General features: G+C 44.8%; 1 protein-coding gene across 2 annotated transcripts in view; it reads left to right on the forward strand.

Moving 5' to 3' along the window:
* Positions 1 to 16,844, forward strand: part of LOC109883170 (partitioning defective 3 homolog B) — a 206,207-nt gene that overhangs the window by 1,413 nt on the left and 187,950 nt on the right. For both annotated transcript variants that reach the window (XM_031801834.1, XM_031801839.1), the window contains exon 2: positions 3,965 to 4,132. In XM_031801834.1, the coding sequence (XP_031657694.1) occupies positions 3,965 to 4,132 (168 nt within the window). The remainder of the gene's footprint in view (positions 1 to 3,964; positions 4,133 to 16,844) is intronic.

Raw genomic sequence — 16,844 nt, forward strand, 5'->3', positions numbered from 1 at the left:
TGGCTGCTAATCTCAGTTAACTCAGGACTTAAGTTTTGCTCATCTAGATGGCTGCTAATCTCAGTTAGCCCAGGACTTAAGTCTTGCTCATCTAGACGGCTGCTAATCTCAGTTAGGCCAGGACTAATGTTGAACTTTTGTTGCACACATAACCAGGAGCTCCATCCTCTCTCTCTCTTTTTACAAGTTAACGGTCGAATGTCCCCCTCCCCTTCCAAAAAGGTGAACGTTGGTAACGTCTTGATCACACCGACGGCGTCATTTGCGCGTAATGTTTACCTAGCAGCTCCTGGTTATGTGTGCAACAAAGTTCAACATTCACCTTCTGCTACCATTTCTGTCCAGCCGTCTACCGCCTACAGTTTGACGCACACGTTGGATAAATTCAACGTACGCGAACCACCCAGAACGCACTACAGCTGTCTCTGCAACGCTACGAGGACAAACGCAGTGTTTAATTGGACATGTATTTACTTCTGGTTTCCCAAATGCAATGCCACTGTCGGTGTGATCAAGGCGTAACTCCTGGGAGATCGTGATTTTGTCCAAATACTGCTGCTCTTTATCCCACACATCCCGTACATAGGTTATAATGTACAGATACCTACGTAAGCTATAATGTACAGCCCAGATAGCTACGTAGGCTATAATGTACAGATCAGATAGCTACGTAGGCTATAATGTACAGCCCAGATAGCTACGTAGGTTATAATGTACAGATACCTACGTAAGCTATAATGTACAGCTCAGATAGCTACGTAGGCTATAATGTACAGATCAGATAGCTACATAGGCTATAATGTACAGATCAGATAGCTACTTAGGCTATAATGTACAGATCAGATAGCTACGTAGGTTGTAATGTACAGATCAGATAGCTACGTAGGATATGATGTACAGCTCAAATAGCTACGTAGGTTGTAATGTACAGATCAGATAGCTACGTAGGCTATAATGTACAGATCAGATAGCTACGTAGGTTGTAATGTACAGATCAGATAGCTACGTAGGCTATAATGTACAGATCAGATAGCTACGTAGGATATAATGTACAGATCAGATAGCTACGTAGGCTATAATGTACAGATCAGATAGCTACATAGGATATATGTTCAGGGCTGTATTTTTCCGGTCACACCGAGCTGTTCTCGTCTCCCACGTCAGTCGGTCAGCCCTTCTCGTCAGCCCTACTCTGTGTCGTGAGGAGAGGCTAGTGGCCAGGCTGATAAGGGAAGGAGATCTGAGGTTTCTATCATTCAAAACAGATCAAATACAATGTTATTGGTCACATGGTTAACATATGTTATTGGTCACATGGTTAGCAGATGTTATTGGTCACATGGTTAGCAAATGTTATTGGTCACATGGTTAACATATGTTATTGGTCACATGGTTAGCAGATGTTATTGGTCACATGGTTAACATATGTTATTGGTCACATGGTTAGCAGATGTTATTGGTCACATGGTTAACATATGTTATTGGTCACATGGTTAGCAGATGTTATTGGTCACATGGTTAGCAGATGTTATGGTCAAATGGTTAGCAGATGTTATTGGTCACATGGTTAGCAGATGTTATTGGTCACATGGTTAGCAGATGTTATTGGTCACATGGTTAGCAGATGTTATTGGTCACATGGTTAGCAGATGTTAATGTGAGTGTAGAGAAATGCTTGTGCTTCTAGTTCTGACAGTTCAATAATATCTAACAAGTAATCTAACATTTCCCCAACAACTACCTTATACACACAAATCTAAAGGGGTGAATAAGAATATGTACATATAAATATATGGATGAGCGATGGCCGAGCGGCATGGGCAAGGTGCAGTAGATTAAATACAGTATATACACATGAGATGAGTAATGCTGTTTCCTGAAGTCCACGATCATCTCCTTTGTTTTGTTGACGTTGAGTGTGAGGTTATTTTCCTGACACCACACTCCGAGGGCCTTCACCTCCTCCCTGTAGGCCGTTTCGTCGTTGTTGGTAATCAAGCCTACCACTGTAGTGTCGTCTGCAAACTTGATAACTTGAAACTTGAACTTGAGTTGGAGGTGTGCGTGGCCACGCAGTCATGGGTAAACATGGAGTACAGGTGAGGGCTCAGAACGCACCCTTGTGGGGCCCCAGTGTTGAGGATCAGCAGGGTGGAGATGTTGTTTCCTACCTTCACCACCTGGGGACGGCCCGTCAGGAAGTCCAGTACCCAGTTGCACAGGGCGGGGTTGAGACCCAGGGTCTCGAGCTTGATGACGAGCTTGGAGGGTACTATGGTGTTGAATGCCGAGCTGTAGTCGATGAACAGCATTCTCACATAGGTATTCCTCTTGTCCAGATGGGTTAGGGCAGTGTCCAGTGTGGTTGAGATTGCATCGTATGTGGACCTATTTGGGCGGTATGCAAATTGAAGTGGGTCTAGGGTGTCAGGTAGGGTGGAGGTGATATGGTCCTTAACTAGTCTCTCAAAGCACTTCATGATGACGGAAGCTACGGGGTAGTCATTTATTTCAGTTACCTTTGTTCCTGTACCCAAGAAGGCACAATGGTAGCCATCTTGAAGCATGTGGGGACAGCAGATTGGAATAGGGAGCGATTGAATATGTCACTAAACACACCAGCACAGTGTAGAGACTGCCCGTCAGGGAGGAACACCTGTCCCCTCAGGCTCACCTCAGCTTGCCTCCAAAACACTTCAATTCTCAGAAAAATATCTGTAGAATTGCTGTCCGGTTTCTTAAAAAGCCAAAGTGTTTTACTGTACATGAAACCAGCACTGACTGACTGACTGACTGACTGACTGACTGACTGACTGACTGAATGATTGACTGACTGATTGACTGACTGACTGAATGAATGATTGACTGATTGACTGAATGACTGACTGACTGACTGACTGACTGAATGAATGAATGAATGATTGACTGATTGACTGACTGACTGACTGATTGACTGACTGAATGATTGACTGACTGAATGAATGATTGACTGACTGAATGATTGACTGATTGACTGACTGACTGACTGATTGACTGACTGACTGAATGAATGATTGACTGAATGAATGATTGACTGAATGAATGATTGACTGATTGACTGACTGACTGACTGACTGATTGACTGACTGACTGATTGACTGACTGAATGATTGACTGACTGACTGACTGAATGATTGACTGACTGAATGAATGATTGACTGACTGACTGAATGAATGATTGACTGATTGACTGACTGACTGACTGATTGACTGACTGACTGACTGACTGACTGAATGATTGACTGAATGAATGATTGACTGATTGACTGACTGAATGACTGACTGACTGACTGAATGATTGACTGACTGACTGACTGATTGACTGACTGACTGACTGACTTATTGACTGACTGACTGAATGAATGAATGATTGACTGACTGATTGACTGAATGACTGACTGACTGACTGAATGAATGAATGATTGACTGACTGACTGACTGACTGACTGAATGATTGACTGATTGACTGATTGACTGACTGAATGAATGATTGACTGACTGAATGATTGAATGACTGACTGAATGAATGAATGAATGATTGACTGACTGATTGACTGACTGACTGATTGACTGACTGATTGACTGATTCACTGACTGACTGATTGACTGACTGAATGACTGACTGACTGAATGAATGATTGACTGACTGACTGAATGACTGAATGAATGAATGATTGACTGACTGACTGAATGATTGAATGACTGACTGACTGACTGATTGACTGACTGACTGATTCACTGACTGACTGATTGACTGACTGACTGATTGACTGACTGACTGACTGATTGACTGACTGATTGACTGACTGATTGATTGACTGATTGATTGACTGACTGATTTACTGACTGATTGACTGACTGATTGACTGACTGATTGAGTGATTGACTGACTGACTGACTGATGAATTGTGTCTCTCTCCTGTAGGACGGTCATCTGCGTGTCAACGACCAGCTGATAGCGGTGAACGGAGAGTCTCTACTGGGGAAGTCGAACCATGAAGCCATGGAGACCCTGAGGAGATCCATGTCTATGGAGGGGAACTTGAGGGGCACGATACAGCTGGTGGTGCTACGAGCCCTGGTCCAATCAGAGGTTAGTTATATACCTGGTACAGTCACCCAGGTAGTACAGTCACCCAGGGACTACAGTCACCCAGGTAGTACAGTCACCCAGGTAGTACAGTCACCCATGTAGTACAGTCACCCAGGTAGTACAGTCACCCATGTAGTTCAGTCACCCAGAGACTACAGTCACCCAGGTAGTACAGTCACCCAGAGACTACAGTCACCCAGGTAGTACAGTCACCCAGGTACTACAGTCACCCAGGTAATACAGTCAACCATATACTACAGTCACCCAGGTAGTACAGTCACCAATATACTACAGTCACCCAGGTAGTACAGTCACCCAGGTAGTACAGTCACCCATATACTACAGTCACCCAGGTAGTACAGTCACCCAGGGACTACAGTCACCCAGGTAGTAAAGTCACCCATATACTACAGTCACCCAGGTAGTACAGTCACCCAGGGACTACAGTCACCCAGGTAGTACAGTCACCCAGGTAGTACAGTCACCCAGGTACTACAGTCACCCAGGTAATACAGTCACCCAGGTACTACAGTCACCCATATACACAGTCACCCAGGTAGTACAGTCACCCATATACTACAGTCACCCATATACTACAGTCACACATGTACTACAGTCACCCATATACTACAGTCACCCAGGTAGTACATCCACCCATATACTACAGTCATCCAGGTACTACAGTTACCAATATACTACAGTCACCCAGGTAGTACAGTCACCCGGGTAGTACAGTCACCCGTGTTGTACAATCACCCATGTAGTACAGTCACCCGGGTAGTACAGTCACCCGGGTAGTACAGTCACCCGGGTAGTACAGTCACCCAGGTAGTACAGGTAGTACAGGCATTTCAGCGACTGGGGCTAGGTTGGGGTGGGGTGGGGTGGGGTGGGTTTGGATGGGATGGGGTGGGGCGGGCTGGGTTGGGGTGGGGTGGGCTGGGTTGGGGTGGTAGCCATTTCAGCGACTGGGCCCCGAGGGAGCTAGAAAGGAGGGTGACGGGAGGACATTGTCCTCTTTGTGTGGTGGACATCTCTCTTTCTGTATCTGTTTCTCTCTTGCTGATCTTCTCTGTGGACGGTTGGTTGTCAGCTGGGCCATACGGTGATGTTGCCATGGTGAATTATTGGATGAGACACAGTCTGCAGTGATAGGCTCTATAGAGATGGAGGTTAGGCCTACTCAGAGCCTATTGTGGTCCATGGTCTATAGAGATGTCTTCATGGAGGCTAAGTCTACTCAGAGCCTAGTGTGGTCCATGGTCTATAGAGATGTCTTCATGGAGGCTAAGTCTACTCAGAGCCTAGTGTGGTCCATGGTCTATAGAGATGTCTTCATGGAGGCTAGGTCTACTCAGAGCCTAGTGTGGTCCATGGTCTATAGAGATGTCTTCATGGAGGCTAGGTCTACTCAGAGCCTAGTGTGGTCCATGGTCTATAGAGATATCTTCATGGAGGCTAGGCCTACTCAGATCCTAGTGTGGTCCATGGTCTATAGAGATGTCTTCATGGAGGTTAGGTCTACTCAGAGCCTAGTGTGGTCCATGGTCTATAGAGATGTCTTCATGGAGGTTAGGTCTACTCAGATCCTAGTGTGGTCCATGGTCTATAGAGATGTCTTCATGGAGGCTAGGTCTACTCAGAGCCTAGTGTGGTCCATGGTCTATAGAGATGTCTTCATGGAGGCTAGGTCTACTCAGAGCCTAGTGTGGTCCATGGTCTATAGAGATGTCTTCATGGAGGCTAGGTCTACTCAGAGCCTAGTGTGGTCCATGGTCTATAGAGATATCTTCATGGAGGCTAGGTCTACTCAGAGCCTAGTGTGGTCCATGGTCTATAGAGATGTCTTCATGGAGGTTAGGTCTACTCAGAGCCTAGTGTGGTCCATGGTCTATAGAGATGTCTTCATGGAGGCTAGGCCTACTCAGAGCCTAGTGTGGTCCATGGTCTATAGAGATATCTTCATGGAGGCTAGGTCTACTCAGAGCCTAGTGTGGTCCATGGTATATAGAGATGTCTTCATGGAGGTTAGGTCTACTCAGAGCCTAGTGTGGTCCATGGTCTATAGAGATGTCTTCATGGAGGTTAGGTCTACTCAGAGCCTAGTGTGGTCCATGGTCTATAGAGATGTCTTCATGGAGGTTAGGTCTACTCAGAGCCTAGTGTGGTCCATGGTCTATAGAGATGTCTTCATGGAGGTTAGGTCTACTCAGAGCCTTGGGATCCATAAACTTATAGCAATCTTTTTCTAGCATAAACCTTCATTCACTGATTCAAGGAATGCAATATGTATAAAGTCTGTATCATGCTATTTTCTCCTTTTACGTACATGTATTTTTCTATAGTCCCTGTGGACAATGTTGTTAAAGTAAGGCCAGGAGACATCCCGATAATCGGTCTTCTCACCAAAACATCTGTAGCATCCTAACGGCCTAACAAACTAATATGCTGAATCTATACAGAGGGGAAACTCTCACGAACCACGATGCTGTTCTCCGTTTTGCTCTACGACCCCCCTACAAGTATCACGGGACTCTTCTGAATGTAACCCATATAAACTAATGGTAGGATGGAGATATATATAGATATTAAACCTTCATCTGAATGTAACCCATATAAACTAATGGTAGGATGGAGATATATATAGATATTAAGCCTTCATCTGAAGGTAACCCATATAAATGAATGGAAGTATGGAGGTAGTTTTGTGCCAACAAAATAAATACTACCTTGTTTTGCCGTTTATGAATGTGTTGTTCAGCGTGTTTCTGTGGGCTATTGTAGTAAAACATAAATGTTTTTTAGGGGTCCTAAAATCCTAAATCAAAAATTGACCTTCCAAATATAGTTTGAAGGAAAAATATGTAATTCATTGTTATTTGAATATGTTGGTAACAGTTTTATAAAAAGCATTAAGGCACAGTGAAGCGGTGCTGTGTAATGAATTCACAGGTAAATGGGTCGACTGGACCTCCACTATCGCGTCAGGCCGAGCGACAGCATTTACCTGTGACTGAACTCATTACACAGCACTGCTTCACGTGCCTTAATGCTTAAAACGGGTCTGTCTAATCCTGGATGCTGATTGGTTTAAAAAGTGCATTCCAGCTGGTGTCTATTCCACAAGTTACCACCGGCTAAATCTATGATGTTAAAATGTCTATTTACTCTGTTCCGTCTGTGCAATCCACTGTCTCATCAGCCCAGCCAGGCAATTTATAAACTTGCGTAAAGCATCTGGACATTATCTCCCTTTTCTTTTAGCTTAGTGGTTTTCAACAGCGGAGATTTGTATGAACCTTGCTGTCTGTCTCTCTGACGTTTGAAATATTGAAATTCGATCTCCAGCTGTCCTGTAGTAATGAACGTGTCGGGGTCATGGACGAGACACACGGCACGCAGCTTTTCTCAACCAGTTGAAATCATGAATCGGCATCATTTTTATTGATTTATAACCAAGAAATGTCAATAGAAAACATGTAAAACGAAACATCCTCCAAACACCGGCGTCTCGGGCATTATTAATTAACCACAAACTAGCCTCCTTACCTTACCGAAATATTTCAGGATTATTTGTATCAATTGGGTGGCCATTGTTGTGAAAACTCTGTACACCAACAACCCAGGGAAGAGTTGCAGGGTAGAGGAGAAGAGAATAACTCATTTAAAAGCTGTAAAAACATGAGTAGCTTGTGACACATTTATTATTATTATTATTATTATTTCATTTATTGTAAATTAGCTCATTAGAAATGGTTGGAGACTCCTATATGATGTCCTTCCATACAGACTGGAGTGATGCTTCTATTCAAATGTTGTTGATCAGTAGGAAGGCATGACACACCTATTGAGTAACATCCATATAAACTCAGACTATAAACTCACTGTTAACTGCGTTTATTTTCAGCAAACTTAACATGTAAATATTTGTATGAACATAACAAGATTCAACAACTGAGACATAAACTGAACAAGTTCCACAGACATGTGAATAACAGAAATGGAATAGTGTCCCTGAACAAAGGGGGGGTTAAAAGTAACAGTCAGTATCTGGCGTGGCCACCAGCTGCATTAAGTACTGCAGTGCATCTCCTCCTCATGGACTGCACCAGATTTGATAGTTCTTGCTGTGAGATGTTACCCCACTCTTCCACCAAGGCACCTGCACGTTTCTGTACATTTCTGGGTGGAATGGCCCTAGCCCTCACCCTCCGATCCAACAGGTGCCAGACATGATCAATGGGATTGAGATCCGGGCTCTTCGCTGGCCATGGCAGAACACTTACATTCCTGTCTTGCAGGAAATCACGCACAGAATGAGCAGTATGGGTGGTGGCATTGTCATGCAGGAGGGTCATGTCAGGATGAGGCTGCAGGAAGGGTACCACATGAGGGAGGAGGATGTCTTCCCTGCAACGCACAGTGTTAAGACTGCCTGCAATGACAACAAGCTCAGTCCGATGATGCTGTGACACACCACCCCAGACCATGACGGAACCTCCACCTCCAAATCGATCCTGCTCCAGAGTACAGGCCTCTGTGTAACGCTCATTCCATCAACAATAAACGCGAATCCGACCATCACCCCTGGTGAGACAAAACCGAGACTTGTCAGTGAAGAGCACTTTTTGCCAGTCCTGTCTGGTCCAACGACGGTGAGTTTGCGCCCATAGACAACGTTGTTGCCGGTGATGTCTGGTGAGGATCTGCCTTACAACAGGCCTACAAGCCTTCAGTCCAGCCTCTCTCAGCCTATTGCGGACAGTCTGAGCACTGATGGAGGGATTGTGTGTTCCTGGTGTAACTCGGGCAGTTGTCGTTGCCATCCTGTACCTGTCCCGCAGGTGTGATGTTCGGATGTGCCGATCCTGTGCAGATGTTGTTGCACATGGTCTGCCACTGCGAGGACGATCAGCTGTCCATCCATGGTTAACATCTGTTAACCATGTGACCAATAACATCTGCTAACCATGTGACCAATAACATCTGCTAACCATGTGACCAATAACATCTGCTAACCATGTGACCAATAACATCTGCTAACCATGTGACCAATAACATCTGCTAACCATGTGACCAATAACATCTGCTAACCATATGACCAATAACATCTGCTAACCATGTGACCAATAACATCTGCTAACCATGTGACCAATAACATCTGTTAACCATGTGACCAATAACATCTGCTAACCATGTGACCAATAACATCTGTTAACCATGTGACCAATAACATCTGCTAACCATGTGACCAATAACATCTGCTAACCATGTGACCAATAACATCTGCTAACCATGTGACCAATAACATCTGCTAACCAGGTGACCAATAACATCTGCTAACCATGTGACCAATAACATCTGTTAACCATGTGACCAATAACATCTGCTAACCATGTGACCAATAACATCTGTTAACCATGTGACCAATAACATCTGCTAACCATGTGACCAATAACATCTGCTAACCATGTGACCAATAACATCTGCTAACCATGTGACCAATAACATCTGCTAACCATGTGACCAATAACATCTGCTAACCAGGTGACCAATAACATCTGCTAACCATGTGACCAATAACATCTGTTAACCATGTGACCAATAACATCTGCTAACCATGTGACCAATAACATCTGCTAACCATGTGACCAATAACATCTGCTAACCATGTGACCAATAACATCTGTTAACCATGTGACCAATAACATCTGCTAACCATGTGACCAATAACATCTGCTAACCATGTGACCAATAACATCTGTTAACCATGTGACCAATAACATCTGCTAACCATGTGACCAATAACATCTGCTAACCATGTGACCAATAACATCTGTTAACCATGTGACCAATAACATCTGCTAACCATGTGACCAATAACATCTGTTAACCATGTGACCAATAACATCTGCTAACCATGTGACCAATAACATCTGCTAACCATGTGACCAATAACATCTGTTAACCATGTGACCAATAACATCTGTTAACCATGTGACCAATAACATCTGTTAACCATGTGACCAATAACATCTGCTAACCATTTGACCAATAACATCTGCTAACCATGTGACCAATAACATCTGATTTGAATATGTTTTCACCTCCTTATGTACCCAGATATTTACCATTCAAATAAAATCATTAAATTATGTAGTTTTAGATTCTTAATAACAAAGGCACATTAATTTGTTTGATTTTAAAATTGATGCATTCATGTCTGTCTCTGGGAAATATTGTCATCAACATTGTCATATCGACCTCCTATAGGTCATTCTCTACCCCAGCCTGGAGGAAAATGCTTTAATACCCCAGCCAGATCTAATCTCATCCCCCTCTCTCTCCACTCCTCTCCAACACACAGCCAGTTGAATAGCCCTGGTATAATCTGTTCACCATTGGGGGTCCTGATAATTAAATCTGTCCCAGGTCAGAGAGCCTGGAGGACCCTTACCCCAGAGCCCTAGAGAGAGGACCCTGGCTATGCTGGGATAGCTCGCTGTGGGAGGTCGTGGAAAGTATCCAGGAATCTTTGGATTAAAGGGGAAGTTCACCCCAAAAACACTTCTGGGCCCTATAAAACACTTACCCGGAGGTTTGTCAGGACCCAACACAGTTATAAAACACTTACCCGGAGGTTTGTCAGTACCCAACACAGTTCTTAGGTCCATTGTTTGAGTATTTAGAGTACTTTTTACAGATATATTTCCAAAATGACCTAAATGCATATTTTTTTGTATTTATCGTTACTAAGCAACAGCTAAATGACCTAAAAACAATTACAAATTGTGTATTTATCATTACTAAGCAACAGCTAAATGACTTAAAAACAATAAAAATTGTGTATTTATCATTACTAAGCAACAGCTAAATGACCTAAAAACAATTACAAATTGTGTATTTATTGTTACTAAGCAACAGCTAAATGACCTAAAACAATTACAAATCGTGTAAGCAACACGTGGTTGTCTTTCAATTGAATTAACAAATCAACGTGTTTAGTGGAAAAAGTATGAACAAATTTAAACCTACTGGTTGGTTTTACATTACGATAGGTACAGGGTGGCGAGATGAATGAGCATCTTAGAAAGGAAGTCAGGACGTCAGGACGACAGGAAGTTGACAAAGAGATGCTAGCTAGGCTAGCGGTCGGTAGTGGTTTCCAATCTCTCCTCAAGAAAGGAAGTCAGGACGACAGGAAGTTGACAAAGAGATGGTAGCTAGGCTAGCGGTCGGTAGTGGATTCCAATCTCTGAAGTAAAGTAGCCGAGTCACTTCAGGGAAGTACGTAGGCAGAATATCTAGCCAACACGAGGTGTTCCCAGGTGTAGTAATGTCCCTGTCAGATACAAATACACTGCACATTTTCCCTCTTTCCCCTGTCCGCGATAGAGCTTTGTATCAGGCGTGGCTGCAGGCCGTCATCCTGATTATGGTGCTGATACAAAGCCTGAAGTGATTCGCCAGTGATCACTTTGAAATAATCTGCTTATTCGATACATCTAAATACTCAAGGCTCCTAAAAACAAACAGCCAGGCAGCTGTTATGAAGGGCCCAGAGGTTGTTATGGTGAGGGTGTTATGAAGGGCCCAGAGGTTGTTATGGTGATGGTGTTATGAAGGGCCCAGAGGTTGTTATGGTGATGGTGTTATGAAGGGCCCAGAGGTTGTTATGGTGATGGTGTTATGAAGGGCCCAGAGGTTGTTATGGTGATGGTGTTATGAAGGGCCTAGAGGTTGTTATGGTGATGGTGTTATGAAGGGCCCAGAGGTTGTTATGGTGATGGTGTTATGAAGGGCCCAGAGGTTGTTATGGTGATGGTGTTATGAAGGGCCCAGAGGTTGTGATGGTGTTATGAAGGGCCCAGAGGTTGTTATGGTGATGGTGTTATGAAGGGCCCAGAGGTTGTTATGGTGATGGTGTTATGAAGGGCCCAGAGGTTGTTATGGTGATGGTGTTATGAAGGGCCCAGAGGTTGTTATGGTGATGGTGTTATGACGGGCCCAGAGGTTGTTATGGTGATGGTGTTATGAAGGGCCCAGATGTTGTTATGGTGATGGTGTTATGAAGGTCCCATAGGTTGTTATGGTGATGGTGATATGAAGGGCCCAGAGGTTGTTATGGTGATGGTGTTATGAAGGGCCCAGAGGTTGTTGATTCTGCTCTCCACCAGTCCTCACTATGGAAACACACTTTCCCTGTATATAAACATGAGTGTTATTGTTTTTTTGTACCTATATTTAACTAGTCAGCTAAGAACAAATTCTTATTTACAATGAAGGCCAACCAGGGAACAATGGGTTTAACAGGGGCAGAATGACATATTTTTACCTTGTCGGCTTGGGGGATTCGATCCAGCAACCTTTCGGTTACTAGTCCAACGCTCTAACCACTAGTTCCATGGTCCTTCTGGTGTCACCAAGTCTTTGAAGCCTGAGGCTGGTGGTGGGAGGAGAGGAGAGACAGAAGGGAGCGAGGCCTCACCTATTATTTCTCTGTCTGACTAGTCTCTCAGGAATACAACTGAGTCTCAGGAATACAACTGAGTCTCAGGAATACAACTCTGAGTCTCAGGAATACAACTGAGTCTCAGGAATACAACTCTGAGTCTCAGGAATACAACTCTGAGTCTCAGGAATACAACACTGAGTCTCAGGAATACAACACTGAGTCTCAGGAATACAACTCTGAGTCTCAGGAATACAACACTGAGTCTCAGGAATACAACACTGAGTCTCAGGAATACAACTCTGAGTCTCAGGAATACAACTCTTGAGTCTCAAGAATACAACCCTGAGTCTCAGGAATACAACACTGAGTCTCAGGAATACAACACTGAGTCTCAGGAATACAACACTAAGTCTCAGGAATACAACTCTGAGTCTCTCTCTCTCTCAGGAAAACAACACTGAGTCTCTCTCAGGAATACAACCCTGAGTATCTCTCTCTCTCAGGAATACACCACTGAGTCTCTCTCTCAGGAATACAACCCCGAGTCTCTCTCTCTCTCTCTCTCTCTCTCTCTCTCTCTCTCTCTCAGGAAAACAACACTGAGTCTCTCTCTCAGGAATACAACTCGGAGTCTCTCTCTCAGGAATACAACCCTGAGTCTCTCTCTCTCTCAGGAAAACAACACTGAGTCTCTCTCTCAGGAATACACCACTGAGTCTCTCTCTCAGGAATACAACCCTGAGTCTCTCTCTCTCTCAGGAATACAACCCTGAGTCTCTCTCTCTCTCAGGAAAACAACACTGAGTCTCTCTCTCAGGAATACAACTCGGAGTCTCTCTCTCAGGAATACAACCCTGAGTCTCTCTCTCTCTCTCTCAGGAAAACAACACTGAGTCTCTCTCTCAGGAATACAACTCTGAGTCTCTCTCTCAGGAATACAACCCTGAGTCTCTCTCTCTCTCAGGAAAACACTGAGTCTCTCTCAGGAATACAACCCTGAGTCTCTCTCTCTCTCTCTCAGGAATACACCACTGAGTCTCTCTCTCAGGAAAACAACACTGAGTCTCTCTCAGGAATACAACCCCGAGTCTCTCTCTCTCTCTCTCTCTCTCTCTCTCTCTCTCTGGAAAACAACACTGAGTCTCTCTCTCAGGAATACAACTCGGAGTCTCTCTCTCAGGAATACAACCCTGAGTCTCTCTCTCTCTCAGGAAAACAACACTGAGTCTCTCTCTCAGGAATACAACCCTGAGTCTCTCTCTCTCTCAGGAAAACAACACTGAGTCTCTCTCTCAGGAATACACCACTGAGTCTCTCTCTCAGGAATACAACTCTGAGTCTCTCTCTCTCTCTCTCAGGATAACAACACTGAGTCTCTCAGGAATACAACACAGGCCTCAATAATGGTTTAGTCCACTGAGACAGGCGTGAACCAGACCGGCGTGAACCAGACCGGCGTGAATCAGACCGGCGTGAATCAGACCGGCGTGAATCAGACCGGCGTGAATCAGACCGGCGTGAATCAGACCGGCGTGAATCAGACTGGCGTGAATCAGACTGGCGTGAACCAGACAGGCGTGAACCAGACAGGCGTGAACCAGACAGGCGTGAACCAGACAGGCGTGAATCAGACAGGTGTCTTGTGCCATATATTATTTTGACATATTTGCCACTGCTCGACTAAAAACATCTTGGTCGACAGCCTATCAACCAAACAATCGACCAGTCGACTAAATGGCGTCAGCCCTAGACTGGACACCTCCCTCTGCGACTGGATCCTGGACTTCCTGCCGGGTCGGCCCCAGGTGTTGAGGGTAGGGTAGGTAACTCCAGGGTGTGTGCTTACTCCCCTCTTGTACTCCCTTTAAACCCACGACTGCATGGAAACGCGCGACTCGCAAAGTAGGCCTGATCACCGACGGCGATGATCCTACAGGGAGGAGGTCAGAGACTGGGCAGTGTGATGCCATGACAACGGCCTCTCCCTCAACGTCAGTAAGACCAAGGAACTGATCGTGAACTACAGGGGGGGAAGAACGCCCACCATCCATATCAACCGGGCTGCAGTGGAGAGGGTCGAGAGGTTCAAGTTCCACACACACCCGCTGTGAAGTGCACACAACAGCGCCTCATCCATCTGAAGAGCACACAACAGCGCCTCAACCCCCCTCAGGAGTCTGAAAAGATTTACCAAGGACCCTTGGATCCTCAAAGAGTTCTACAGCTGCACCGTCGAGAGCGTCTCGGCTGCCTGCATCACCCCTTGGTGTGGTGAATAAACCTCGACCGCAAAGTGTTACAGAAGGAGATGCGAACAGCCCAGTGCCATCCAGACCCTCTACATCAGGTATCGTCAGAGGAAAGGCCCTCCAGCCCAATGTTGTCCTCTAGTTAACATCAGTAGGGTAGAGTTGTCCTGTAGTTAACATCAGTAGGGTAGAGTTGTCCTCTAGTTAACATCAGTACAGTAGGGTAGAGTTGTCCTCTAGTTAACATCAGTACAGTAGGGTAGAGTTGTCCTCTAGTTAACATCAGTAGGGTAGAGTTGTCCTCTAGTTAACATCAGTACAGTAGGGTAGAGTTGTCCTCTAGTTAACATCAGTAGGGTAGAGTTGTCCTCTAGTTAACATCAGTAGGGTAGAGTTGTCCTCTAGTTAACATCAGTAGGGTAGAGTTGTCCTCTAGTTAACATCAGTAGGGTAGAGTTGTCCTCTAGTTAACATCAGTACAGTAGGGTAGAGTTGTCCTCTAGTTAACATTAGTAGGGTAGAGTTGTCCTCTAGTTAACATCAGTAGGGTAGAGTTGTCCTCTAGTTAACATCAGTAGGGTAGAGTTGTCCTCTAGTTAACATCAGTAGGGTAGAGTTGTCCTCTAGTTAACATCAGTAGGGTAGAGTTGTCCTCTAGTTAACATCAGTAGGGTAGAGTTGTCCTCTAGTTAACATCAGTAGGGTAGAGTTGTCCTCTAGTTAACATCAGTACAGTAGGGTAGAGTTGTCCTCTAGTTAACATCAGTAGGGTAGAGTTGTCCTCTAGTTAACATCAGTAGGGTAGAGTTGTCCTCTAGTTAACATCAGTAGGGTAGAGTTGTCCTCTAGTTAACATCAGTACAGTAGGGTAGAGTTGTCCTCTAGTTAACATCAGTAGGGTAGAGTTGTCCTCTAGTTAACATCAGTAGGGTAGAGTTGTCCTCTAGTTAACATCAGTAGGGTAGAGTTGTCCTCTAGTGTCTTTGGACACTGTGCTATCTAACCTCCAAACAAGCTTCAATGCCATACAACACTCCTTCCGTGGCCTCCAACTGCTCTTAAACGCTAGTAAAACCAAATGCATGCTTTTCAACCGGTCGCTGCCTGCACCTGCATGCCCGACTAGCATCACCACCCTGGATGGTTCCGACCTAGAATATGTGGACGTCTATAAGTACCTAGGTGTCTGGCTAGACTGCAAACTCTCCTTCCAGACTCATATCAAACATCTCCAATCGAAAATCAAATCAAGAGTCGGCTTTCTATTCCGCAACAAAGCCTCCTTCACTCAAGCCGCCAAGCTTACCCTAGTAAAACTGACTATCCTACCGATCCTCGACTTCGGCGATGTCATCTACAAAATGGCTTCCAACACTCTACTCAGCAAACTGGATGCAGTCTATCACAGTGCCATCCGTTTTGTCACTAAAGCACCTTATACTACCCACCACTGCGACTTGTATGCTCTAGTCGGCTGGCCCTCGCTACATATTCGTCGCCAGACCCACTGGCTCCAGGTCATCTACAAGTCTATGCTAGGTAAAGCTCCGCCTTATCTCAGCTCACTGGTCACGATGGCAACACCCATCCGTAGCACGCGCTCCAGCAGGTGTATCTCACTGATCATCCCTAAAGCCAACACCTCATTTGGCCGCCTTTCGTTCCAGTACTCTGCTGCCTGTGACTGGAACGAATTGCAAAAATCGCTGAAGTTGGAGACTTTCATCTCCCTCACCAACTTCAAACATCAGCTATCTGAGCAGCTAACCGATCGCTGCAGCTGTACATAGTCTATTGGTAAATAGCCCACCCTTTTCACCTACCTCATCCCCGTACTGTTTTTATTTATTTACTTTTCTGCTCTTCTGCACACCAATATCTCTACCTGTACATGACCATCTGATCTTTTATCACTCCAGTGTTAATCTGCAAAATTGTAATTATTTGCCTACCTCCTCATGCCTTTTGCACACATTGTATATAGACCCCCCCCTTCGTTTTCTACTGT

Source organism: Oncorhynchus kisutch, linkage group LG2 (assembly GCF_002021735.2).
Source record: "Oncorhynchus kisutch isolate 150728-3 linkage group LG2, Okis_V2, whole genome shotgun sequence".
NCBI classification, from domain to species: domain Eukaryota; kingdom Metazoa; phylum Chordata; class Actinopteri; order Salmoniformes; family Salmonidae; genus Oncorhynchus; species Oncorhynchus kisutch.